General features: G+C 43.9%; 1 protein-coding gene across 4 annotated transcripts in view; it reads left to right on the top strand.

Moving 5' to 3' along the window:
* The window catches only part of n4bp3 (NEDD4 binding protein 3), a 48,928-nt gene that overhangs the window by 15,554 nt on the left and 7,030 nt on the right, over positions 1–26,344 (top strand). For 3 of the 4 annotated variants that reach the window (XM_084086018.1, XM_084086017.1, XM_084086019.1), the window contains exons 2-6: positions 20,490–20,699; positions 20,845–20,930; positions 22,748–22,907; positions 24,963–25,178; positions 25,922–26,043. In XM_084086018.1, coding sequence (XP_083942144.1) covers positions 20,523–20,699; positions 20,845–20,930; positions 22,748–22,907; positions 24,963–25,178; positions 25,922–26,043 — 761 coding nt within the window. In that variant the 5' untranslated portion in view covers positions 20,490–20,522. Of the gene's footprint in view, positions 1–1,431; positions 1,511–20,489; positions 20,700–20,844; positions 20,931–22,747; positions 22,908–24,962; positions 25,179–25,921; positions 26,044–26,344 lie in introns of those variants that run through there. The other variant, XM_084086020.1, reaches the window with a different exon arrangement.

Here is a 26,344-nt window from a genome sequence, read left to right as displayed (position 1 = left end):
TCCCTGTTCTCAATGGGTTAATGATCTGTGTGCGTGTGTGCGTGTGTCCGTGTCTGTGCGTGTGTGTGCGTGCGTGCGTGCGTCCACACACAAAGAGACGAGCAAAAGGAGGAAGGGATTGAAGGAGAAAAACAGTCGAGACGAGGAGTGACAACAGGAGTTTGAATGTTGAATGAAGCGCCGGGGTTCTCTGGGAATCACCACGAACGAGGCTATACCGCAGGTCACAAGGGTTAAAAAGAGCTGTTGTTGTTGTTGTTGTTCTTCTCACGTTCCCAAATCCGCTCTCACACACACACACACAGTTGTCATAGTAGATCTTCCACCGGTGATGTTACCTCAGGCAGGTTATAAAGAGCTTTCTCAATAGAAACGGACCCCCAGGCGGGCACACAGGCCAGGGATCAGCTTAACCCATTAACTCATTCAGTGCCATTGACGTCGCCGACGTCACGTTTTTATAAGCCCAGAGTGCCAATGACGTCGCCGACGTTTTGAAAAAAAAAAGTTCGGAACCCAAGATATCATGATTTGAAGATTTGCTGCTCCATTCACTTCTTGTTTAACATCTTACTGAAAAAGTCTGTATCTCGCTTCCTAAGCACTTTTTTTTTTACAATGTATTTTTGGCTCTGGCACTCAGAGCCAAACTGCCAGAAATAAGTCAGGCACTGAATGAGTTAAAAACGCCTTTTAAATCCTAACCTAAAGTGTTCTGAAAAACTTGAAATTGTTATTCAAAAAATGTACACGTTGGCTATTCAAAAATAGCATATATACTAGCTCGCAGCGCGCTGCAAGCTTGTATATCTGCTATTTTAAAAGAAATTGGGGGAAAAGTTTGAATAATCGATGCATCTTCAGGGGTCCCTGGAACAAAACATTGTCAGATGTCCATTGTCCGCGGTCAATATGTATATATATATCAATTTGGGGGTCGTTAACAAAAATTAATTAGACAGATGCGTTCCCGGATTGAAGGGCATAAGAACACATATAGGCTTTCCAGGTCTTAATGGGTTAACCTTACTATGGCACCGCCTAGACCCGCGTAACGCCGTCCTCGCATGGCCTACAGGCACAGGCCAGGGGCCAGCTTTGACCGTCTCCTAAGTAGCTCCCAAGACGAGTGTGACAACATCCTAAACATTCTACAGTAGCTCCCTACAGTCCATTGTACGATGTCATCCTGCAGCTTCACAGGGGGGAGACTATTATAGTTAGAAGAAGATTGACAGAATAGCTAACAGCTGCCTCCTCCCATCCACACTTCTCTCTGCTCCCTGCAACCTGAGTCTGAGCTCTCTAAACCAGCAGGAAGTCAGGTGGCAAAGGAGAGAGAGAGAGAGAGAGAGAGAGAGAGAGAGAGAGAGAGAGAGAGAGAGAGAGAGAGAGAGAGAGAGAGAGAGAGAGAGAGAGAGAGAGAGAGAGAGAGAGAGAGAGAGTGTGTGTGTGTGTGTGTGTGGGATTAAGAGGAGAGAGCTAGAAGAAGAAGTGGATTAACAGGCTGGTAATTATTTCTCTGTGATTTGTTTATTCATATCAATAATGGCACTTAAGCCCTGTTGTGTATATACCTTGTTGTACGGCGGATACTAGTGACAATTGCCTATCTACACGCTCACAACGTGTCACATCTTGATAGCATTGTGAGTGAGCTCGTAGATCTGCTGTTTTTTTTAACATCTACACCCATAATAACGTGCCCAAAAAATGCTGGGTTGAAAGTGGTTAGCTAGATGCTCATGTGTTGAAAGAGGTTAACTCTGAATCTGAAAGTTCACTCTTTCCCAGCAGTGGTTTTGGGCCATTCTCTGTCTTCAGTAACTTTGCTGAAGTAATGTTTTACCTAAAGCATTTGAGCTATGCAGCATATGATAATGACATTCAGATCAAAGGGGGGTGAACCAGCATTGCATTAATGAATGCCTTTAGTTTTACTTGTTTCCCAAGCCACTGACAAGCTCAGAATTCTCTCAGATCTTGCTGCTAAAGCCAGTCTAAAGAAAGTATTCTTCATTTGTAGGATGGGAAGGGGAGGCAGGAGGACCCTGTTGGTTAATGACTTTGGCTGTAGGGGAAACTCATTTGCAACGGAGATCAGTGTTGCCAGATTTCGTGAAAGTAGCATTTTAACAACACCAATCTGGTACAGGGGTCACAAAATGATTTTAGATGGAGGTCCGTGACCGTGGATAAATACATATTCATTTGGGGGTCCTTGACATGAAAATGTTTGAGAACCACTGGGAAATAGGAAACAAGCCCAAATAAGCAACTACACTTTAGAAACAAGCCCAAAAAACGCAACCCGCAACTACCGATATTTACAAGCGACTTTACGGAAAAACAAGCCCAAAGGTTGCTTTTAATAAGCGGACATGGCAACACTGATAGAGATGAATTGAAATGAGCTCACTGTTTATTAAGCTTAATCTTTTACCCCTTGTTGATGATGTCACCTTGGACTGCCAGTCCAGTCCCAGCAAGCATCCCAATTCACTAACAGGTCTGAGCAGATACGTATGTAGATGAATACATGGCAGACATGTTTCAGTGTCCCTCAGCAGCAGAGCCACACCGGGATTAGAGCCAGGCTGGTACTACTGGTCTGGCCAATATATCAGCCATTATTTGACTTGTTTGATGACATTTAGGGATGCCAGGTTTTAAGTGGTTTAATACAAGATATACGTTTTTTCAGAGTGATTGAAAATGTTGCACTTATTGGAAATAATAAATAATATTGAAAGCAAATAAAGTTTGTAATGGAAAGGAAAGATTCCATTACAAACCTCCCTCCTATTGTGGCCTTTGTTTGTTTACAGCCGCTGGTGATAGGGGCTTTATTCTTTGCTTTGGAAATCCCCAGATATCCTTCAGTGCTGTGCTGGCTGTTTCAGCCAAGCTTACAGCTAAAAGATTTCTGCAGCCTAACCTTTATCTGACAGTAAAGAAAACACATTTTAGTTTTCGAGCATCGACTTTGTACCCCGAGCAACGGAACCACAACCACGTGCTGCAGAAATGTTCTCCATTTACGTCTGCAATATTCCGCAGCACTATATTTTTAGCATCATTTTGTGTGTGTGTGTGTGTGTGTGTGTGTGTGTGTTATCTCTCCCTGTACAACGTTTCAATACACATGGGGGCCGTTCCGGCTCGTCTTCCCTTTGTTTCTCTGCAACGTTCTTTTATTTACACCCCAACTGAGTGAGAAACAAAAAGTGCTGATTCAAACTGAACTGGACTTGGCATCAGGCTACGTCAGTGGCAGTGTTTACTACATGCCCACATGGTGCCTCATCAGTCATCAACCTGCTGTTGCAATGCAGGTGCCACAATACTGGAGAAACTAGTAGTCTCTGTTAGTGTTTATGTGGCTAAATTGAATTTCATCCACCTTTTCCGTCTTCACACCAAATCTCTTCGCCAAAAACGCACCACGTTGTGAAGCGTTGTGGCACGGCGTTGTGAGCTTGTAGATCGGCATTTTTTTGTCTAATGTTCCCTCCCTGGAATATGGACCCTGGGGTTAAAGTGGTTCAACATTGCACAGCAGTGCAGACCTCTTAAATCACAATCAGCCATCCCATTAACAACTTTCAACCCGGCGTCCCTGTTTTGGGCATGGCATTACAGGCGAAAAAGCTTCAAACATTTTCGAAAGTAGCTAGATAGAATCGACAAGCTGTTCGCTGCGCGGCACCGCCGTACGGCGAAGTACAAAATAGGGCTTAGTGGTTTAGTGAGATTAGCTCACTGTGCAGTCCATATATTTACCAAAACGGAGTGTGTGCATGCTCATACCACTGGTGTGTGCCCCTCTCTCTCTCTCTCTCTCTCTCTCTCTCACACACACACACACACACACGCACGCGCACACACACACACACACACACACACACACACACACACACACACACACACACACACACACACACACACACACACACACACACACACACACACACACATACACACACTGTACGCTACGTGTACTACAAGCTGTTAAGAGAAAGCAGCTCAGGTGTGGGCTGCTGCTAACGTGGGAACTACTCTTGATTTCTATCGCCGTCTGTAATCACAGAATGGTGACTCCTGTGTGAACTGTTCCAGGAACAATGGGGCCTTTTTTAGAAACAGAGAGCGAGAGGGAGAGAGAAAGAGGGAGAGGGAGAGAGATATACTGTATATGGGGAGAGAAAGAGAGAGAGAGAGAGAGAGAGAGAGAGAGAGAGGGGGGGGGGGGGGGAGACTACTGTACCTCTGTTCAAGTTAATCTTCCCTCTGCTCTTTATGTAATGAAATTAATTAGAAGCTTGCTCCGTCATGCTTTCTGTCTTTATTAGCCAGACTCAGCCTGTAGCTAATACCTGCCCCCCCCCACCCCTATCCAGAGTATTATTATGACCCAGAATCATCAGTCATTATGTGTCCAATATTACCCACACTGGCTTCTCCTTGGAGGCTGTAATTTTAGGGTACAGGCTGCAGGGAGGGGGGGGCTGCAGAAATAACCGCCCAGGTAAAGATATCCAGGTCAGGTGCAACAGAAAAGCTCGTCTGCCATGCGCTAAGGACCGAAAACATACCTAAACCGATATTTGGAACCAATAACCGACTTATAACCGAATAATTGAGAAGCTGCTTATTACTGCTCAAAGAAATGTAGGGAACACTTTGATCCCTTTATTATTTTTGAGTTTTCATGAACTGTGTACATACTGCTAACAAAAAGTATCAACGAATCGACCCGAAAAAGTCTGATTAACCACTTAAGCTCATACTGCGTTGTACAATGATGGTGTACAAAAATAACGAAAATAGCAGCTCTACAAGCTCACAAGATCTGTAGATCTGCCATTTTCACGGTGTTCATTTTGTTTTGAACAATCGTTCGTTAATCCCAATCGAGGCAAACGTTTGAAATAAATCGGGATATTGACTTGAAGTAAACGCTGATGAAGGCCGTGAGCAGCCGAAACTCGTCCGTTTTGTCATGACTGCTGCCGTAGTGTCTCTTCTCTGCAGAGATAACAGGCCAGGTAAAAAAAAGAGAGAGAGAATTGAGGTCATGTGCACCAGAAGGCTCACGTTTGCCTTGGCGCTGCATGCCTCCTCACAGCGGTCGGTATGTATGGATCCATCACACATCGCCCACCTTGGCTCTGCACCAGTTATGTGACGGCACATTAATAATACCTGGCAAGAAATGCTCGGAATGTGCCTTTCCTTTCCTCCACATTCCTCCTCGTCTCTCTCCCCCTGCCTCACACATTCTGTTCCCTGGACCTCTGCTCTCTCTCTCTCTCTCTCTCTCTCTCTCTCTGTTTCTCTCTCTCTCTCTCTCTCTCTCTGTTTCTCTCTCTCTCTCTCTCTCTCTCTCTCTCTCTCTCTTCTCTCTCTCTCTCTCTTCTCTCTCTCTCTCTCTCTCTCTCTCTCTCTCTCTCTCTCTCTCTCTCTCTCTCTCTCTCTCTCTCTCTCTCTCTCTCTCTCTAGATGTGCTGATACCTCATAGGGCTAAAAGAAGTACTTTCGGGCAGAAACCTCCTATCTACAGTACATATTCTAACTTGTGGTTTTTTTCTCCCGTAAATTAACGTGCTACTTGATCATACTACGTACATACTAGCGTCACTCAAAAGTAGCAGCTCCGCGAGAAAAGTATAAAATAGGGCTTAATTGGTATCTATGTTTTATAATAATAATGTAAATCTGCAAAGTAACTAGTAACTAAAGTTTTCAAATAACTGCAGTGAGTAAAAAGTACAATATATGTCTCTGAGATGTAGTGGAGTAGAATTATAAAGTATAAAAATGTAACCTCAAAATAGTACAGTACTTGAGTAAATGTACTTAGTTACTTTCCACCACTGATCATAGCAAATACCAGGCAAATGCGCGCATGGTCTACCCAACTTAATCCAAGTTCTGCTTGCTTATCAGGTGGAGGAGATGTAAATAGAGAACTTGGACCAGTTCCAGGATTACCGGTAAATCAATCATATATGACTATAATGTTTGCTCTCTCACAAAAATTCCAAACCCAGCTGTGTGAGAACAAATTGCTGCCTGTCATTTATACTAGTTTTGGGAATGCAGGTAATGTTTAAGAACAGACCTGCTGTGACAGAGCGGTAAACAGAACAGGGAACCTTGTTTAACCAAAGCTCACGTTTAGAAACGTCCATATTGACTTGAAAGAGCCGCTTGTTTGGTTTGAACCACTTAAGGCCTATGTATATACTTTGTCGTATACCTGTTACCCATAAACCCACCGAATCTGTCGCTGAACACATCAGAAGTGTCAGTCGCAAAACCGTCCAGTCAGAATCACTGTAACAAAGCCCCACACAAACAAACCCATGTCGACCCTGTGCGTGTGCTGAAAACTCTCCTATTCTACAGCACAAGACCTAGGTTTTTAAACCGTGGTATTGTCCTATACATTACATAATAGTATGAAGGATGATTTCCACTGTAAATGGAAGACAGTAATGCAACCTTTAACCCAATGGCTTTGCTGTTCCCCTGTGTGTTGTCTTTCACACTGGAAATGTGGTTTATGTAACATCAGTCAGACCGGAATCAATACGGACCAATGGAACCGCTCACCCAAGATAACCTCAGCGCTGCTACTGTGGTTGACGGCCGGTAATTCGATTCTGTTGCAGAGATGCAACAATACTGTACAGTCAGCAATGTCAATAAAGGCCAGAATGTGCAGTCCAGACAGGGCCACAGATTGTTTAATCAGTCCAAATGCTCTATTGGCAAATTGTCAGGACTCGGGCGTTTGATGTAGCCTGTTTTTGGTCTCTCACAGTTGGAAGTCTTACATAAGTATTTTTTTACGGTGTGGCGGCTCAGGGCCAAGCAGTGATTCTCAACCTTTTGAATTTCAAGGACCCCGTGTTTAATATGCATTAGGCCACGGACCCCTGTTTGATCGTTCAAAGCTGTGTATAGCAAGGATGGGACACTGTCGACCTCGGAACAAGGAAGTTGTCGGGCGGTGGTGGGAGGAACACTTTGAGAAACTCTTAAACCCGATAAACCCATCCTGTCTGTCGGCAGAGAGATGACAGCACCAAGGGTGATGGGGGACAGACATCAGTTTCCCAGGAGGAAGTCACTGATGTAGTTAAACAGCTTCACAGAGGCAAACCCCCCGGGATTGATGAGATCTGTCCAGAAATGCTCTGGGTGTTGAGGGGCTGTCGTGGTTGACACATGGAACTCTGGGACAGTACCGAAGGATTGGCAGACTGGGATGGTGGTCTCACGTTTCAAAAACGGGGACCAATTATAGAAGTGTCACACGACTACTCAGCCTCCCTGGGAAAGGCTACACTAAGGCACCAGAAAGGAGGGTCCGGCCCATAGTCAAATCTCAGATCCAGGAGGAACAATGCAGATTCCGTCCTGCGGGAGTATGAGGTGAGGTGGACCCTGTTAAGAGCCATCCAATCCTTGTACTCCCAAAGTGAGAGCTGTGTCCAGGTTTTCGGCGGTATGGCCTAATTTATGCCTGTTGTGATTTGGATTCGTTCTCGGTGGGGGTTGGCCTACCGCCAGGGCTGCGGATTGTCACCTATCTTGTTTGTGACATTCATGGACAATATCTCAAGACGCAGTTGTGGAAGAGAGAGTATGCGGTCCGGTTGGCGGAGGATTGTATCACTGCTTTATGCAGATGATGTGGTCCTGATGGCACCATCGGTCCGTGACCTCCAGCTCTCACTGGATCGGTTTGCGGCAGAGTGTGAAGTGGCTCCAAATATGAGGCCATGTTTCTCAGCAGGAAACCAGTGGATTGTTCATGCGTCCGGGTAGAGAATAAGGTCTTGTGCCAAGTGAAGGAATTCAAGTATCTCTGGGTCTTGTTCACGAGTGAGGACGGAGCGGGAGATCAGCTGGAGAATCGGAGCAGCAAGAGCTGCACTGTTGTGATGAAAAGAGAGAGCTGGGCCACAAGGCAAAGCTGACGGACGGACAGGCAGACAGACGGACCGACATCACAGCCTCCTTATAGCACCAGGGGGCCCAGAGCTGCACACTAGTTATTTGATGTTCTTTCACTGCTGCCAAACATTCTGTGCTGAGTCGGAGAAAAGTATGTGCAACCTTAGGGGGTTAAACAGTAGGTTAATACTAACCTATGAGAATTGAAGCTACAGTGCGTGGCGTGTGTGCATTTCTGTACCGACTAAGACTCAGTCGCGTTTTTCACTCTTTTTTTCGACACACCAACTTCTCTGAGCAGCAAGAGCTGCCCCAAATTGGAGGCATTTTCCCTAATTGGGCAGGGCCACCTCATCAAGACCCTTGGAATAAAGCCAGTGTTGTCAGCTCGTCCGCTCCCTCGCATGTCTGTGTGTCAGTCTCAATAGGGCCCTGTATCCTAATAACTATGATCCAATGGGACCTATATGGCCTCCTCCAATGCTCCAGCAGTGGTCATCAATGGAGACAGTGTGAGCCAGAGAGGATAAACACTGGGGCCTTCAGCTTTTGGGGGTCACTCATGTCTGACCGCCACAGAGCAAGGCTATGCATCGTGTCTCACAGAAAGAGCCGTAAACATGTCCACTACTATGACGGAGCATGTGGCAAATATAGGGGCTGTCATTCAGAGGAGAACGAGAAAAGAAACCGCCTCGAGGCAATTCAGCCAGACGCCGGCTTTGACCAAACTTCAGAGTAGCCTGTATTCTGTGTCTGTGACGTGTATGTAATGTAGCGTGTGATGAGTACAAAGTGTCACACATCCGTGACATCTGACTGGACGTCAGATGTCACAAAGTGCGTGACACTTGGGTGGTATAGGCCTACTTACTACATGACCCGATGACACCAAGCTCTCTTCCTATAGCGTTTCTGGAAGGGAGAGGGATAATTTATGGCCTTCCTTGTTCAACACGTTCTCTCCTCGGAATGGCCTTAGGGTCCATGGGGCAGGAAGGAGGTCTGTCCGTATGTCTGTCTGGCATCCATAATGAATAACCTGCTGACAATTAGAGGGCTGGCTGTGCTGCCGACGTGCCCCCGAGCAAGAGCGGCTCGCTCGCTCCCTCGCTCACTCATTACTCCACACAGCATCAAACAGTCTATAGCTGTGGTGCTGCGTTTCTCGTCTAGCTCATTTCTCTCCCAGCTGACGCTGACGCCGCGTCCCCATCTGAGCGCACGCACCTAATAAGGAAGCTTGATACACCTCCGCACCACCCTATCTAATGGTCGAGTTGTGAGCTTGTAGATCAGCTATTTTCACAATGTTTGGATCTTTCTTATATTATTTGACAATTTGGCCAATGTTTGACCAGTTTTTATTGTATAGTTTGTTGATTACTTTTGATGCAGTAATGGTCTTTTTTATTTAATTTAGGTATTGAAATTAAGAGTACTTACATCGTCACTTTACTGTCATCAGGGGACAGTAAAAAAAAAAAAACCTGTGGGCCCTGACGGACAGGTTGAGAACCATTGCCCTAATGCAATGATTCTCAAACTTTTAAATTTCAAGGACCCCCACAGTTTGGTATGAATTAGGCCACGGACATCCATAACTTTGGCAGTGTGCACAGTGTTCCATTTGCACACTGTCAGAGTTACAGACCTATAAGTGTACATTTTTGTTAACTATCAATCATTAAGATGGAGACCCCCTGGAATGCCCTCAAGGACCGCTGAGGTGGACCCTGGACCCCATGTTGAGAAACAGTGCACTAATGCAGCGATTCCCAAATAATTGAGAAAATACAAAAAAATGTCATGGCATTTTTTCTTTATACCTTCATTGTGATACATATAAATAGGTACACAATTGACTGATATTAAAAAATACATTGCTCTGAAAATGCACGCGGCCCACCCATCTGACCACTTAACTTAAGTGGTCAGATGGGTGGGCCGCGAACACTTTATAGAGTTTTTCCAAGTGGGCCCCGATCCAGAAAAGCTTGAGAACCACTGCACTATAATGTACGCATGGAGCTGCGCTAATGCAGTGGATGGAGTCGTAATAGTGCAGCTATTGATCGTCTTATATCCACTGCATGGAGTCTGGTGGGGCCTACTTAGTCCCGGCTCTTCCGGATCTCTCAAAGTGATTCTGTGCCCCCCCCCCGCCCGCGCCCCCTGTAGTGCTGACAGACCCGAACCATCAGCGCTTGACATTAATCACACAGTCTCTCTCCTGGCATAATTGGTCTGGTTGAAAAGTGTCAGCCGACACTAGGATCGCTCCTGTCGGTGTCTCTCATGATGCTGAGTCAAATCCCCGCAAACCTGAAGACGTCCCTCCGCCGCAGCGCTGGGACAGCTGCTGACGGCTACCCACTGACACAGGCTGTCAGAGAGAGAGAGACAGAGAGAGAGACAGAGAGAGAGAGAGAGAGAGAGAGAGACAGAGACAGAGACAGAGACAGAGAGAGAGAGAGAGAGAGAGAGAGAGAGAGAGAGAGGGACTAGGAATTGAATGCATTACAGTGGCTCTCTGCCAAATAGAATAAATTATACCAGTAGCCTACTTAGCTATCTTTCTTCAAACTGAGTTTCATGCATAAACTGAAATCATAAGTGTGGTGCACAGCACCGCATCGCAGCCAGTGCAGCTTTCCACAGAGCTTACATAACGGCTCTGAGGGTGCATCACGCCGTGTGGGAGTTTCAGATGAGACCCGCAACGTACCCCGCCCACCCCCTTCCCCCCCCACATGAATGTAAACAAACTTTGATCGCAGAGCAGCAGAGAAGAGGATGCTCTCTTCAGGGGCAAAGGGCAAGGTACTTGAGCTCGGCAGGTATGCGCTTATCTGTTACGATGGCTCTCGTAGAACGGCTACTTTCGCTATTTTTGTATGCCAACCATATTGTACAACGAAGTATAACACAGGGTTAAGTTGTTCATCAGACTAATCGATTTTGGCGATTATAAAACATTATTTGATTTTATTTGTGACGATTCATTAATAATACATGATTTATTTTATTATTATTATTATCATTACCCCTATTATTATTATTACTATTATTATTATTTTTTACTATTATTATTATTATTATTTTATTAATCAGAAAAACCTGCTTCTCGATTATTCAATTAACCTACATGAGCAAGAGTAAGTCGGTTATTGGCTCTAAACATTGGTTTCGGTATATTTTCGGTTATAATAATTGCCCGGCCCTAGCTCATCTGTGCAACATGGCTCTTATTTTGCGGGAGGGGGTTTCAGGGCACTGCCCACTGCCCACTCATCCGACTGTGAGTGTGCATTCAAGGGGAGTGAGCGTTGTGTGGATCAAATAAATAAATAAAAGAGGACGAGCTCAAACTTGTGTTTTTTGAAAAGCATCTGTGGAATTTGGCTACCCTCTCCGCCTCACACATACAGAGCGGCTATCCGTTTGTCTCTGGGTGTGTGTGTGGGGGGGATGGGGTTGGGGGGCTTGTGGAGGTTGAAATGCCCCCCCCCCCTCTCAGGGCTTCAAGGGCTCCAGTGAATGCATTGTTTGAGAGCTGAGCTGAATATTTTAAGAGAGTGTCCTTGGAGAGCTGGTCTCTCTCAGACTATAGCCCAGGCCGGACCGTTTTGTCTTCTCCGTGACAGTTGTCAAGCAACCATTATATGGTCACTGTCTTAGTGGAAACCTTGTATGTCCAAAACCGTAACTTTTCAAGAAGTGGACTAAAAGAAGTTCTTGCTGGTTCAATTGGTTCAATATTTATAAAAGCCAAAGACACACTTAACCACTTTAACTTAAACTTTCAAAACTTCAAGAATAGCAACAATTGCTGACCTGATCTTGTAGATCTGCTATTTTCTCTACTTTTACACACTGTTGTATGACAAAATAATGTTGAAATATGGAGATACAAGGTTGCTGCCCGACAGCGACGATATGGTTTTCTAGTGAGTTAGACCTTTGGTCTGGGAGAACTCCAAGCCAGACGTATTCAGGTCACTTCACAGAAGAATCAAGCAAGGTTGCAGATCTCAGATCCCATTATTTGTCTGTTTAAAGCTAATAAGGTACTGACGAAATCATATTGGATTTCTTTTGTTTGTTTGTTTGTTTGCAAATAGCATTATTGCTAGAGGAATGATAATACAAGTGGACTCAAATATAATACAAAAAAACATACTGACAAAAAAATACAATCTGTCAGATTTGAAACAATATTTTAGGCTGATCTAATCTGAGGACCAGGGCAGGTTACTTTAAAAAGTTACGGTAGTTAAAGATGACATTATTCAAATTAATCTCAATGAAGATATTTCAGTTCAGCTAGAAATATATAACCAGATCAGATAATGGTAAAATGTGAACCCTAATTTTAAGCTTGATCAAAGGCAGTATCTTTAGGTACAGCTTTTCCTTTAACACCTATACGTTGTTAGACCTTTCAAGCCAGGAACACCTCTGTGTCACATTAGCTGTTGCTATACCGTATATATATAGCAACATAATGTTTTTCAGAAAACTTGTGTCAGGGTTTAGAAGGCGTATTTAGAATCGGCCTCAGGTCTAAACGGATTAACAAAAAAAGCACATCACAGTGGAGCATCAATCAAGAGCAGCACACGTTTCAATTAGTCCACCTTTCTGAGGTAGAATGGTAGAAAGACCTGCTTTGACCTGTGTGTGTGTGTGTGTGTGTGTGTGTGTGTGTGTGTGTGTGTGTGTGTGTGTGTGTGTGTGTGTGTGTGTGTGTGTGTGTGTGTGTGTGTGTGTGTGTGTGTGTGTGTGTGTGTGTGTGTGTGTGCGTGTCAGCAACCCTGCCTTGGCTAGTCAGGGCTGAGTTGTAAATCTCTCTCCTTACCCGGGGCCCATAAACCACAAGGCAATTATGGAAAACAACTGGACGCAAGATTTTTTCAGTCCTGTAAGATTTGCGGTCGCAGCTTAAAAGGCTTTTTATCCTTCAACCTCCAGCCAGTCCCCCCCCCCACCCCCCACTCTCTGACATGCCCTCTGAACCAGTGGTGGAACGTAACTAGGTAAATTTACTCCAGTACAGGACTTAAGTACAATTCTGAGGTACTTTTACTTTACTGCAGTATGTCCATTTTGAAATACTTAATGCTTCTACTCTACCACTACATCTCAGAGGCAAATATTCTACTTTTTACTCCACTACAGTTATTTGACAGCTTAAATGATTTATATACTTTGCAGATTTAAATTATTATTACAAAACATATATTTAACCCCTATACTTAAGCCCTATGTTATACTTGGGCTATTCAAAAATAGCCGATCTACAAGGCACGCTCACAACGCGTCACATCAGCTTCTAGATCTGCTATTTTTTTACGATTTTGACAAATTTTGAAGATAATGAATTACTTGTACTTTGTACTCTAGTTTAAGTTTGAAAGTTGTATGTCTTTTTTTTCATAAATGAATGCCCTACTTCAGCATACAAGAGTGTCACTATTTTTAAAACGCTTTTAAAATCATAATAAAAAGGTACAGGTTTTGGACATACAAGGTTGTCCTCCCGACAGCATGGTATTATCGACGTTTTCAGCGAGTGGCCTTTCCATAGTTCCTGAGCAATGTTCTCGCTCTGAGCTTCCTGTTGCTTATTGATCCTCGTCTTTGACAGATACCAGAACAAACATCTAAAAAACATGACCCACGGCCCTTAGGTTTGACACGCTCATGATTTATTCATCGGGTTTGAGAGACGCGTACACAAACACAACACATTCACGAGCCATGAGTCATAGCAATCACATAACGTCACTGTCGGGTGGAAACCTTGTATGTCCAAAACTGTTCCAATGTAGTTATTATTTTAGTCACAAGCTTGTTATTAATACTTTTTACATTCAATATTTATAAACCCCACAGACAGACTTTACCACTTTCACTTTCAGAATAATTCAGAAATAGCTAAAATTGCTGATCTACAAGCTCAGTAGGGCATTAATTTATGAAAGAAAAAACATAAAACTTTCAAACTTTAACTAGAGTACAAAAGTATAGTATTATGGAAAATATTAATAATCAGTCAGGTTGAAGTGATGACAATTTATTGAGGAAGATTCAGGCAGAAAAAAAACATAACATAACAAAAATAACATAACAACATAACAAAAAAGAAACTCCTTATACACCGTCCGAGATGTTATCCTAAATGGTCATTGCTAAGTGACAGCACAAAAATTCTGACTGGTTAAAGGGGCCACACCATGAATTTAAAAAAAATATTTTATATATAAATATTGCCCCCTAATACGTTTTAAACAGGTTGTAAGCCTAAAAAACATCCAGATATGTTTTCTCACAATCTGACTGTCTGTCATTCCAAGCTTTTTCAGCTGCAATACCAAAACGTCCTTTTGGGCAGAGGGGTGCTACTGAGCAATTCTGTCTGGCCATCATCAATGCAATGGCAATGCAAGTGATGTCACTTGCATTGCCATTCTGAAATGGCCTGTTCAGACACGCCCATTCTGAAAATCTCTGAAATGAGAATGAATGACTGAATGTTAAAAACAAAAACAAAATTGGGGTACAAGAGACACTGGGGAGCCCAAAAAATACCCCCCCCCCCAAAAAAAATGGAATTCATGGTGTGGCCCCTTTAAGTTAAGAGCGTCCATATTAAGATGTACAGGCTGGTTACACTTATGGACACCATCATTGGTATTGCTGGATCAGTCAAAGGAGAATAGTGTTGTAGAAATAGACTTAGGAACGGTTGTTGAACGACAGCAACAGGAGCTTTGAAAAGACCCCTGCTGTGAAGCTAAAACTCTATGGTCCAAATACGAGTAGATAGTATATATATATAGAGAGATTAGAAATGATTTTGAACAGATTGGCACTCTAAAATTTCTATTACAATAGAGCTTGCACATTTGCTATTTTTGCATACAAAAACATAAAAAGTCGAAATATGGAGATACAAGTTTTCTGCCCGACAGAGACTCGGCAGGACGGAGCACCCTGACCGTCCCACAGCGGAGTAGAACCTTGGCTGATACACTGACTGTTGAAAACACCTTTACAAAGGTCAAGTTTAAACCAAACACCGGTCAATGACCCCACAGTACCAACAACAGAGTGACCCCATTACCAGTGATGGAAATGCACATTTATTTGAGTACATTTATTTGAGTGTTCCCATGACTGCAACGCTGTACACATAACTGTGAGAGCGCACAAATGGAACCAAAATGTACACTCACAAACCAAAATGTACCCCTGTACGGCTCTATTTGGTTCCTAACTATCAGTCATGTATCTGGGGACGTCTCTGCGGCTGCAGACGTCTCTCAGCGTACTCCACTTTGAGAAGCATTGACGTGGATATTATTATTTTCCGGATTGCTTTAGTGGACAGTTTGACACGGGCGGGGGGGGGGGGGGGCGGGTGTCTTTCATCATGAATAAAACCATGAACAGAGTGGTCTGTGATCTCTGGATGGCTGACAGCCCTGTCACACACAGTCCTATAGTTCCATCCCCTTTGAACCATTTACGTGATTGCTGAAGCTTCGTCAAGGGCAGCGGTGCCAAGCACTTGATAAATGTGGACTGTGTGTTAGCAGCGATACGGACATTGATTCTCGGCCTTTTTCATTTTAAAGAGTCCCAGGGTGATATGCATTAGGCCACACGCCCCAATTTGATTAACCCTTTAAGACCGGGAACGCATCTGTGTGTCATTTTAAGATTTCTTTGGCGATATAAAAATAGCAGATATACAGGTGCCGCGCTATGAGCTTGTAGATCTGCTATTTCTTTTTTAACTCAAGTTTTTAACTCATCTTTTTACAAATTCACTCAAAAAAGTTGAGGGTTTTTTTCCTAAAGTTTTTTTTCATAATTTCTTTTTACTCATGTTGCTCATTATTATTATCAGTGGTTTTCAAACGTTTTGTGTCAAGGACCCCCAAAATAATATGTATTTGTCCCCTCCCATCTAAAAATATTTTGTTCCAGGGACACGATTTTTCTAAAAAATAGCAGATATACAAGCTCATAGCGCGGCACTCGGTGCCGCACTATGAGCTTGTATATCTGCTATTTTTGAATAGCCCAAAGAAACCTTAAAATGACACACATGCGTTTCCTTCCCGGCCTTAAAGGGTTAAAGAAATATATATGTCACGCTCACACCCGGGATGAAATAGAACCAAAAAATGCAGAGAAACATACAAGATTGACCCCCAAGTACCCCTGGGGGTCAATCTTGTATGTTTCTCTGCATTTTTGGGATGGGGCGGACCCCCCATCTGAAATGTATTCTACATTTGTGAAAAATGTACAATACATTTCAGATGGGGGGTCCGCGGCCAAACACATTAGTTTAGAGGGTCCTTGACATTGCACCACTGCATTAAGGCATCTGACATTGACCCTTATGATAGACATAGGAGACACAGAACAGCATTGCATTTAAAAACAGACTGTAATGGATACAGGAGGGGTATGGAGTATTTTATGGTAATTCTTTTGACAGGGATATTCTTATAGCCACTCTCTAAATCAGAGGGTTGGAAGGCCCACGCTATAGCCTATAGATCCTCCAAATAGCCTGCATGCCTGCTAGTTAACTGGTTGTTACTTTATGGTCTAAAATAAGGAAGTCGCTCTGTGTGTGTGCGTGCGTGCGAACAGTCTGTAGCAGAGGCAACCGATCAAGCACACCACACCATTGTGCCAAGGCACCTTTGGGCCCTCAGCAATGTGTTCTAGTGCTTTTGATTTGTTCTTTTGTATTTTATTCTTGAAAATGTCAAAGTGCTCCAGCATTGAATTATAGGAGGAATGGGACATAAACATAGAACCTCTGTATTAAGAGTCCAATCATTAGACCTCTACACCATCACTCAGTGTCAGGGTTAAGTGTTGAACGAGGACCCAAATGCAGACACTGAAGGCGGCAGGTCAAATCCAGCAATTTATTAATAAACTCAAAAACGAGGCAGGCAAATAACGCTGAACACACATGGTAGACATATGAGGAACTACCACATTCAAACACAGGGTTTAAATAGACACAGGGATAACAGGACACAGGTGAACTCAACTGACAATCAACACTGGGATAGGCTTCGAGGACTAAGAGGACACAGGTGGAAACACAGACAATCACAAGACAGGTTAGACAAGACAGGTACAGAACTACAGGGGCGGACAGGAAACAATAGGAACGATACTACAAAATAAGAACCAGAAACACTTCAAAACAAGACACAGAAATGCAGATCCTGACACTAAGACACTCTACATAGGTGTCTTAGTAGTCTGATCATTAGACCTCTACACCATCACTCACTCTATGTAGGTGTCTTAGTACTGTTGAAGTGGTCTTTTGTATGTTAGCCTTCAGTTAGTACATTTGAAACACTCCAGCATTAAACTATAGGAGGACTGGAATTTGAACATGCAATCTCTGTGCTGTGAGTCTGATCATTAGCCTACCTATATAGACCCTTAATGAGGCTGTCTGAATGAATCACAGAGGGGATGGATGGATGGATGGATGGATGGATAAAGGTTTATTGGGGGTAGAGGCTTAAGGTTAGAAATGACCCATGTTTTCTTTTGACGTCATTTTCGAATCAAGTTGAAAAACTTTGATTAAAGTTTCTGTTTCAGAACATTCAGGTACACATTTGAATAATGGCAATGTGAAATTAACATTTATTTTATGTAACCACTTAAAGGTCGACTTCACCCATTTTCAACCTATCTTTGTATAATTGGTCCTCGCTAATGTTCATGATGTTCTCAGAGGAGGGCTGTGAACAATTATCTGAAGATAGGTTGAAAATGGGTGAAGTCGTCCATTAAGCCCTATTCAAAAGTTTTCAAAACATTGTGATGCGTTGTGAGCATTTGACTTTCTTTTTAAACTTGTGAAAATGTTCACCTGTCATCGTTTCATGCCCAAAACAGGGACGCCAGGATGAAAGTGGTTAAAAACACCCATGTCATCCAAAAACGTATAATCGCCGATATCGGCCAAAGCGAAATATCAGTCTGGCTATGGAGATAGTCGAGACAAAACACGTCCACCCCTCAGAACGTTGTCCTCTTTCACCTCGTGGAAAGACTGGACCGCCTGCCAAGGACGGGAATCGAGTCCTGGAAGATGAATGGGGCAATAAACTAAAATACTCTGCAGTCAGGATATGTCCACAAGGGAGTTCAGCATGGCACTGAAGAAAATGAAGGACAACGGACAGATTACTTAACCACTTAAACCCTCTACACTTAGTAAACAGGGCCTGATTTGCCTCTGTGCTTTTTTCCACTTTTTTCCATCAACACCGAATCTCTTCGCCAAGCTTACATCGCGTCACGTTGTAAGCTTGTAGATCAGCTATTTTGGGCTAATGTTCCAACCCCATAATATGGATGATGGAGTTTTTTACCAATCTCTATGGTAGAGTAGGTTAATACAACACAACTACCACAACTGTGGTGGTTGTATTTGGTCTCCCTGCATTTCTATTGAGAAATTTCGATCCTGTTGTCTGGTAGTAGCACCACCACCGCTGGTTAACAAGTGGTACTGCCCGAAAGTCAAAAAGACAAATCTCTGCCAAGAACCCAAGTTTTATGCTCTATTTGCTCAGTGCTAAGAATTTCAGCACTTGCGCATTGGTACTCGGGGATCGAATCTCCCATGGAAGATACAGTGTGCAGTTTTTAAGTCTCATAATGTTTGTAGAAAAAAAAGACAGTGCCGTTACATAACCTTAGTATTATTTCCACCCAAGCGGTGCATGCCTCCACTGTTAGGAACATAAGCCAACCTTACTATTTACAGTATGGTAGATTTACCTCCATGTGAGGCATATTATTGTGTGTGTGTGTGTGTGTGTGTGTGTGTGTGTGTGTGTGTAAATTGGATACACGTGACATTCAAGAGACGCAAAGCGAAGTAAAGCGCTGCACTTGATTAGAACCGTGTGTGATGTTCACCAAAAGCACTTCTGCCACTATATTGTACATTTTTGTTTTGTTTTCCGGGGAACTGAGTGGGGGCTGTTGTAACCTAGTTGGGTGCACGTTATGTAAGAGGCTTGTGATACTGCATATCTTTGCTGTTGGGGCCGAAACCTCCTATCTCCTTGTTTCAACTTGTCATGTTTTTTTTCCTGTAAGTGAATGGCCTTCTCTGTCATACTACAGTGTCGCACAAAAGTAGCAAGAATAGCCGATCTACAAGCCTCACGTCACGCCACGTTGTGAGCTTATAGATCAGCCATTTTAGCATTTTTTTTTTTAAATATTGAAAAAATTGAATCATTTTGAACATAAACATCTTCTCTTCTGGGCGGTCCCTGGCACAAAACATTTTCAGATGGGGTCCGCAGTCAACAGACATATACATCTGGGGATCCTTGACATTGAGAACTGCATTGGAACACAGGTTCTTCTTATTCCATTTACTGAAAAGCAACACTTGTGGACATACACGTTTTCCTGCCCGACAAACATTGGCATTATGCTGCCTCTCTCCCCACAGCACAGCAGTGACGGCCTCCCAGGGTTTTGTGTTTCAAACGCTTCCTCAGGCTTGTGTTTTGGGTTCTCTCTCGCCTGCCTGGGATGGGATGTGGGCTGGTGTGCATTCTGCTTCTGATGCATCCTCACAATCATGCTGGGTCCTTGTTGTTGTTGTTGTTGCTTCTGTGTGTGAAGACGGCATCATTCAAACAGAGAAGCTGCGTGTGTGTGTGTGTGTGTGCGTGTGTGTGCGTGTGCGTGTGTGTGTGCGCGTGCACGTGTGCGTGTGCGTGTGCGTGTGCGTGCGAAGACTGGATTCAGAGTAGCAGGGCTTTTATGGCTTTAATTAACAGAAAAGTGTCATTTCATATACAGTGCTGCTCTGCTAATACAGTAGATGTGGAAATGTGGAAGAGTGTGTGTGTGTGTGTGTGTGTGTGTGTGTGTGTGTGTGTGTGTGTGTGTGTGTGTGTGTGTGTGTGTGTGTGTGTGTGTGTGTGTGTGTGTGTGTGTGTGTGTGTGTGTGTGTGTGTGTGTGTGTGTGTGCAGTATATTGGAGCAGAGAGTTTTGCGGTCGACCTTGCTGTGATCTGATTGTGTTGGCATGTCAGTGGTGCATGCTGGGAGACAGCTGTCTGAACCCACGTGCACAGACACATCTGTCAGCTCACATGAACTCTCTCTCTCTCGCGCACACACACACACACACACACACACACACACACACACACACACACACACACACACACACACACACACACACACACACACACACACACACACACACACACACACACACACACACACAGGGCATCACAGAGCACAAACAAACAAATGCAAACAACAAAGGAAATGACACATCCTGTTAGAAGTAGACCTGTAATCGTGACGCATTGTGAGCTTGTGGATCGGCTATTTCCATTATATTTTCTAAACATTCTGAAAATGGCGTCAGGTTACAAGTGGTCAACGCCTCTTCTTCTCTCTCTAACCCGCCACAGAGCTCGTCTCACGCCCGCCCCGTCTTTTGACCAATGGCAACGTCGGTCCAGACTCTTCCTCTGACGCGTGACCCCGGCAGAAGCTTCCGCGACGCCTTCCCGGTCGGACCGCCGCCGCCCCTGTCGTCCCGGTGCGGCATGGGAAGTGTAGGCAGCCTGGTGGAGAGGCCAGACGTGTCTTCGACCAGAGCCAACCGCGCCGTGCCCCAGGTGAGAGTTTAGGGATTCATATTCATTTGCCAGTTCCTTGAGTTTTTGATATGCAAATCACAATGGCAGTATTTGATTGTTCTTTTTGTTGGAAGCTGTGAGTGGGCTCGATAAACGATAATAACGATTATCGTCCCATCCCCAGGTGAGACCCCGGCAGCAGCAGAACCACAGCCTCCTGAAGAAGGGCTTCAACCAGAGAGAGCTGCTCAACTACCTCAACATCAGCAGGTATACTGGGGGGTCTCGGGGGATCCTTGGGGGGTCCTGCGCTAGACGACGTCTCACATGTAGGCTACAGCCCCGCCAACGAAACCAAAGATTTGTGGATCTGATGCCGATCCCAACTTTGGAGAGTCCTAGACCAGTGGTTCTCAAACCTTTTTATGTCATGGACCCCCCAGAATTATATGTATTTGGCTGCGGACCCTCATCTGAAAATATGTTGTGCCAAGGACCTCCGGAAGCAAAGATTTGAGTTTAAAATGTATGTTTAAAAAATATATATATGTTCAAAGAAAGAAATAGCAGATCTACATGCTTGTACATCTGCGATTTTTGCATAGCCAAAGTATAAAATATGGTTAAAGTGGCTAAAATCATTGTGACGCTATATTAACACATTTAGCTGGAAACACCCTAGAATCCCCTCAAGGGGGTTCCAGGGGGGTCCCCACATGATTTTGGGGGGGTCCCCAGATGACAGTGAAGTGACAATTTAACCCATTAAGACCTGAGGCGATTCTTTAAAAAAATCTAAATCCTAGCAGTTTTTGGGAAAAAATAAAGAAAGATTTTTAAAGATTTTACAAAAATAGCAGATCTACTATTTTTGAATAGCCAAAGACATCTAAAGTGACAGAGATGTGTTCCAGGTCTTAATGGGTTAAGTAACCTTTTGAATACCTAAAGAAAGCAAAGAAAAGGACCATTACTGCATCAAAAGTAATCAACAAACTAAACTAAAAACAACTGAGCCAAGTTGTCAAATAATATAAGAAAGAGGCAGCAATTGTGAAAACAGCAGATCTACAAGCTTGTAGATCTGCTATTTTCACAATATTTATCTGTGGAACCGAGTCAAACAAAATGTAATGCCTCAACTCCAGTGCTTATCAGTGTGGGGGGTCCCCAGTTCAAATATGATTATTTTGGGGGGTCCCGGCCTGAAAAGGTTGAGAACCACTGTCCTAGAATGACCGATTACTAATGTTTTAACAGATTTCTTCTTTTTTTACTTTTTACTTTTTTTTACTTTAGAGTTTCTTATTTGAAAACATTTAACTTAAAAGCAGACAAGTAACGTTTTGATAGATAACCTTTTATCCTGTAGGGCAGGGGTCTTCAACGTTTTCAGGCCAAGGACCCCCTAGCTGAGAGAGAGATGAAGCAGGGACCCCCTCTATATTGTACAATTCAGATAAACTTTTGCTGCTCTTTTTTCCCTCTACACACCTATAACTCTTTGCCAAAAATAGCCGATCTACAAGCTCACAACGCCTCGCAGCGCGAGGCGTTGTGAGCTTGTAGATCTGCTATTTTTGGCTAAAGTTCTCAGAAAAAGGATGCTAGGGTTAAGTGCTTAATGTAAAAAAAAAATCACACCCTGTGTGAAGGTAGCGGCGCCTTTGGTACATTTTGTCATCGATATGTGTTTATAATGTGTTTATAGCCACGTGTCACGTGAAGCTTGACCAATCACTTTGTTGACGTACGCACTAAAATTGACGTACGCACCTGACCAATCACCACGTTGACGTACGCACACGGACAAAGTCAGGTATAGAGCGGCTAGCGCCGCTAAAAATCATATCACACAAAGATTTGGCGGACCCCCTGTCGTAACTCTGAGGACCCCCTAGGGGTCCCGGACCCCCTGTTGAAGACCCCTGCTGTAGGGTCTCTACTGGAACTCTACTGGAGGGATGGAACACCATTCTAACAAAACACACACCAAGAAAACGTCCCAAGTTTACAGGCCAGCAGGGCTTAAAGAGGTTAAAAGGTGACATGGTTCTCTGTGGCTCTGCCGTGCTTTTCCCAATCAGGAGGGAGCCCAAAGCGAAGGACAGTGTCCCTGGCGTGACCTCTGGCGTGACCTCTGTGAAGAGGGAGCATGCTGACGAGGACGACGACATCTACACCAAGGTCTACCAGAAAGACGGCACAGAAAACAACTCACTGCCTATTGGTGGCAAGTACGAAAAGGTGAGCCATGGTTTGGTTTGCAGCAGTTACACGGCAGCGGTGTTCATTTTTTTGTCGACTGAAACTATGACGAAAAATGTTCGCCGACTACCTTTTTTCCACTGACGAAAACTAAATGAAAACTAAGCAATAATGACTAAAACTATGACTAAATATGTTGACAATTTCTCAACAAATAAAAACTGCCGGTAGACTAAAACGTTACGGAGGGACTAGTGGAGAAGAGATCCAGTAGAACTAAGACAAGTCATTTTATGCTTGGCTGCACATGGGTGTCACACTTCCAAAATAGTCGATCTCCAAGCTTGAGCTTGTAGATCGGAATGGAATTTCATGGAATTTTATTCAGAAGACTGTGACTAAAACTACTTCAAATTTGCTGTCAAAATTAACACTGCACAGCAGTGAAAGGACATTCACTGTCGGCTTTAGTTTCCCCTGTAGTTTAACTGTTAGCACAACAGATTGAAAATCTAGCGCTTACTATGGTATGCTGTGACTTCATCACAGCAATGGAAGTCTCAGGCGGTCTCGCCTGAATTGATCAGAGCTACAGTAAGAACACAGAACGCAGCACAGGCTGGAACAACAGTATTGATTCAAACAGAAACACTGTGATTTATGTGACCCAGCGTGGAGCTTCCCTGACTCAGCTCTAGCCGTCTCAAACTTCATCGTCTCTCTTCGCCCCCTTTCCTCTCAAGTGAGCCGTTCCCCATCCATCTCTCATCTCCTAACAAGACTACAGAGTCTAAAAGCCCCACGAGCAGCCCCTAGAGGCCATGCTGCTCCTTGGGCCCCCCAAAACCACTAGGACTTTAATGATAACATTCATAGAAAGAATAACATTAATATGAAACAATTAATGTACAAAAATATTTAGATTGTATTTTTTTCTTTTTACTTTGAAAATGTGTTTTCATTGTGACACCGATAAATTGGAACTTATTAAAGTATACTACCGTACGTTAGTTCCATTGATCCAAGCCTGAGCATAAAAAATGTATAACAATTAAATAGCGTGGCATGCTCAAAACAGTGGTCGTAACTTATTCAAATAATTTATCTGGGAGCTTCATCAAGTGTGCGGTCTCAATTTTTTTGTCGTATATTGGCTATGCGGAGTGGTGCAGTGGTGATTTTTTAACTGGGTGGGGATGCAATTTTTTATGACGTCACACGCATGCACACGCACGCTCGCAAATGCACACAGACACGCTTGACCAGCATTATGAAATATGAATCTTTTTATTACATTTAGTTAGGTTTACGTGTGCATAAGTAGAAATTCACAATTTTTTGTTTAGTTTTTATTTAGTTTAGGTCGTTCTAACTTCCAAGGACTGCTTTGATTTAGAAAGAAAAGTAGGATAATAAAATGCATTTAGGCTATCAACCTGTGATGGTGGAAAAACGAAGATGGGCGCTGATAAGATTTTAGGCTATCCTGATTCCTGACTATGGCTTGTGAAATGCGTTTGATCTTGGACTGGCTAGGCCAACGCATTCTACTGAATGGAGAGACTAGATGGGGGTTGGGTTGTGCATCTGATGGGGATGTGAAGTGCCTTTAACTGCTGGATATCTACAGTACAGCCTACTACAACTAATCTGCATGCTACGCTACTACTATACAGCCATCATAGGCTACATGTAGCAGTGTGACTGACTGTAGTATGGGAGCACAGTCTCGCGGGTGCGCGTGCTCCTGCTCAAAAGAATGAGGGAACGCATTGGTGGCGCGTGAAGCAAGCACCACACCAGTGGTTCTCAACCTTTTCAGGCCGTGACCCTCCAAAATAATCATAGTTGAACTGGGGGACCCCCCCCCCACCCTGACAAGCACTTGGAATGTAGGAGTTGAGGCATTACATTTAGTTTGACTCGGTTCCACAGGTAGATATTGTGAAAATAGAAGTTGCTAGGCGTTGTTGAAAACCACTGCAGTCTGCACTACATCACTGGCTACTGTATGTGCGCTTGTTGACCTTTCTGGCTAAAAGAAGCCTGTAGCTCTTGTCAACTGTTGCTCTTTGTTTCCTCCTCTCCTACTAGTCTCGTCTGAGGCCTTCGGCCTTCAAGCCCGTCACTCCCAAAAACTTCAGCTCCATGCAGAACCTGTACCCTTCGTCCAAGATGGACGACGCGGACCACGGCGTCTCCAACGGGCTGCACCGGGCGTACGCTCACGCCCCCAAGGCTGTCTCCACCTCCTCCTCCTCCTCCTCGCCCTCCCGCCACGGAGGAGGACCCACAACCGGAGGCAACAAGGTGCCCCTAACTAACACATGCCTGGCACTTACGTGTCTTAAAGGGCTAGTTCGCCCAAATAATTACTTGTTTTCTATCAATTACACACCCCATGAAGCCTTGAATTCATGGACATTGTTTTGTTTTTGTCGCATTCCTATTTGATGACTTGCGGAAAGATGCTAATGTCTACGGCAGGAGACTCAAAGTTGACACTTTGAGTCTCCTACCGGAGCCGCCGCCGGTCATCAAATTATTGGCTAATTATTGGCAACAAACAAAAAAATATCCATGAATTAAAGGCTCCATGGGGTGACTAATCGATAGAAGTGTTTTGAGTGTGAACTATGCCTTTAATTTCTATCTTGCCCCGGCCTGCTTACCAATGTTTAGAACACTGAGTCTGTGCGCTGTCGAGCAGAAACCATATTTCAAATTGGTTATGTTTTTCGTTTTTCTTAACTTTTTTTAAAAGTAATTAATAATTACATTGTATCCATTGGAACACAGGTTCTTTTTTTCCCTATTTCCTGAAAAGCGGCGGGTTTAGACATACATGGTTTCCACCCGACAGCGGCGTTCTGTTCTTCTGTCATCGATGAGAAGCAGGCTGGGGCCTGCGTATCGATGTCTACAGCTCTGAGTCAGTGCATAGGTGGAATAGCTCCACCATGGCCGGTGTTTGTGAGTCACATGGCGTTGCTATTATTAAGCTTGTTGTTGGCGTGATGACGAACAGCTGCCTTAATTGTCACCGTGTGCAGGCCCTGTCATCAGTGCGTGGGACGACCCAGGACGATGACAATCTCTCTGATTCAGGTCATAACTCCATGAACAGCCTGCCTCCATACCGACCGCCCTTCCGCCCACACCTCGCTCACATCAGGTACCCACTTATTTCCCTTTTGCATTCAGCTGGTACGCTGTGATGTAAAGTAACTTAGAGTGCATTCATTTAAGTACTGTACTTAAAGGAGTAATTCACCCAAAAAATTACTTATTTACTATCAATTATACACCTCATGAAGCTTTGAATTTGTGGATGTTTTATTTTTTTGTTGCATTCCTAAGCCAATAATTTGATGACCGGCGTAGTCTCCAGCAGGAGACTAAATGGAGACTGCAATTTCCCTCCCCTCCCCTCCCCTCTCCTCCCCTCTCCTCTCCTCTCCTCTCCTCTCCTCTCC

Source organism: Gymnoscopelus microlampas, assembly GCF_963454915.1.
Source record: "Gymnoscopelus microlampas genome assembly, chromosome: 18".
In the NCBI taxonomy this organism is placed as follows: Eukaryota; Metazoa; Chordata; class Actinopteri; order Myctophiformes; family Myctophidae; genus Gymnoscopelus; species Gymnoscopelus microlampas.
The sequence above is the reverse complement of the archived record's forward strand: the minus strand, read 5'-3'. Positions and strand labels throughout refer to the sequence as shown.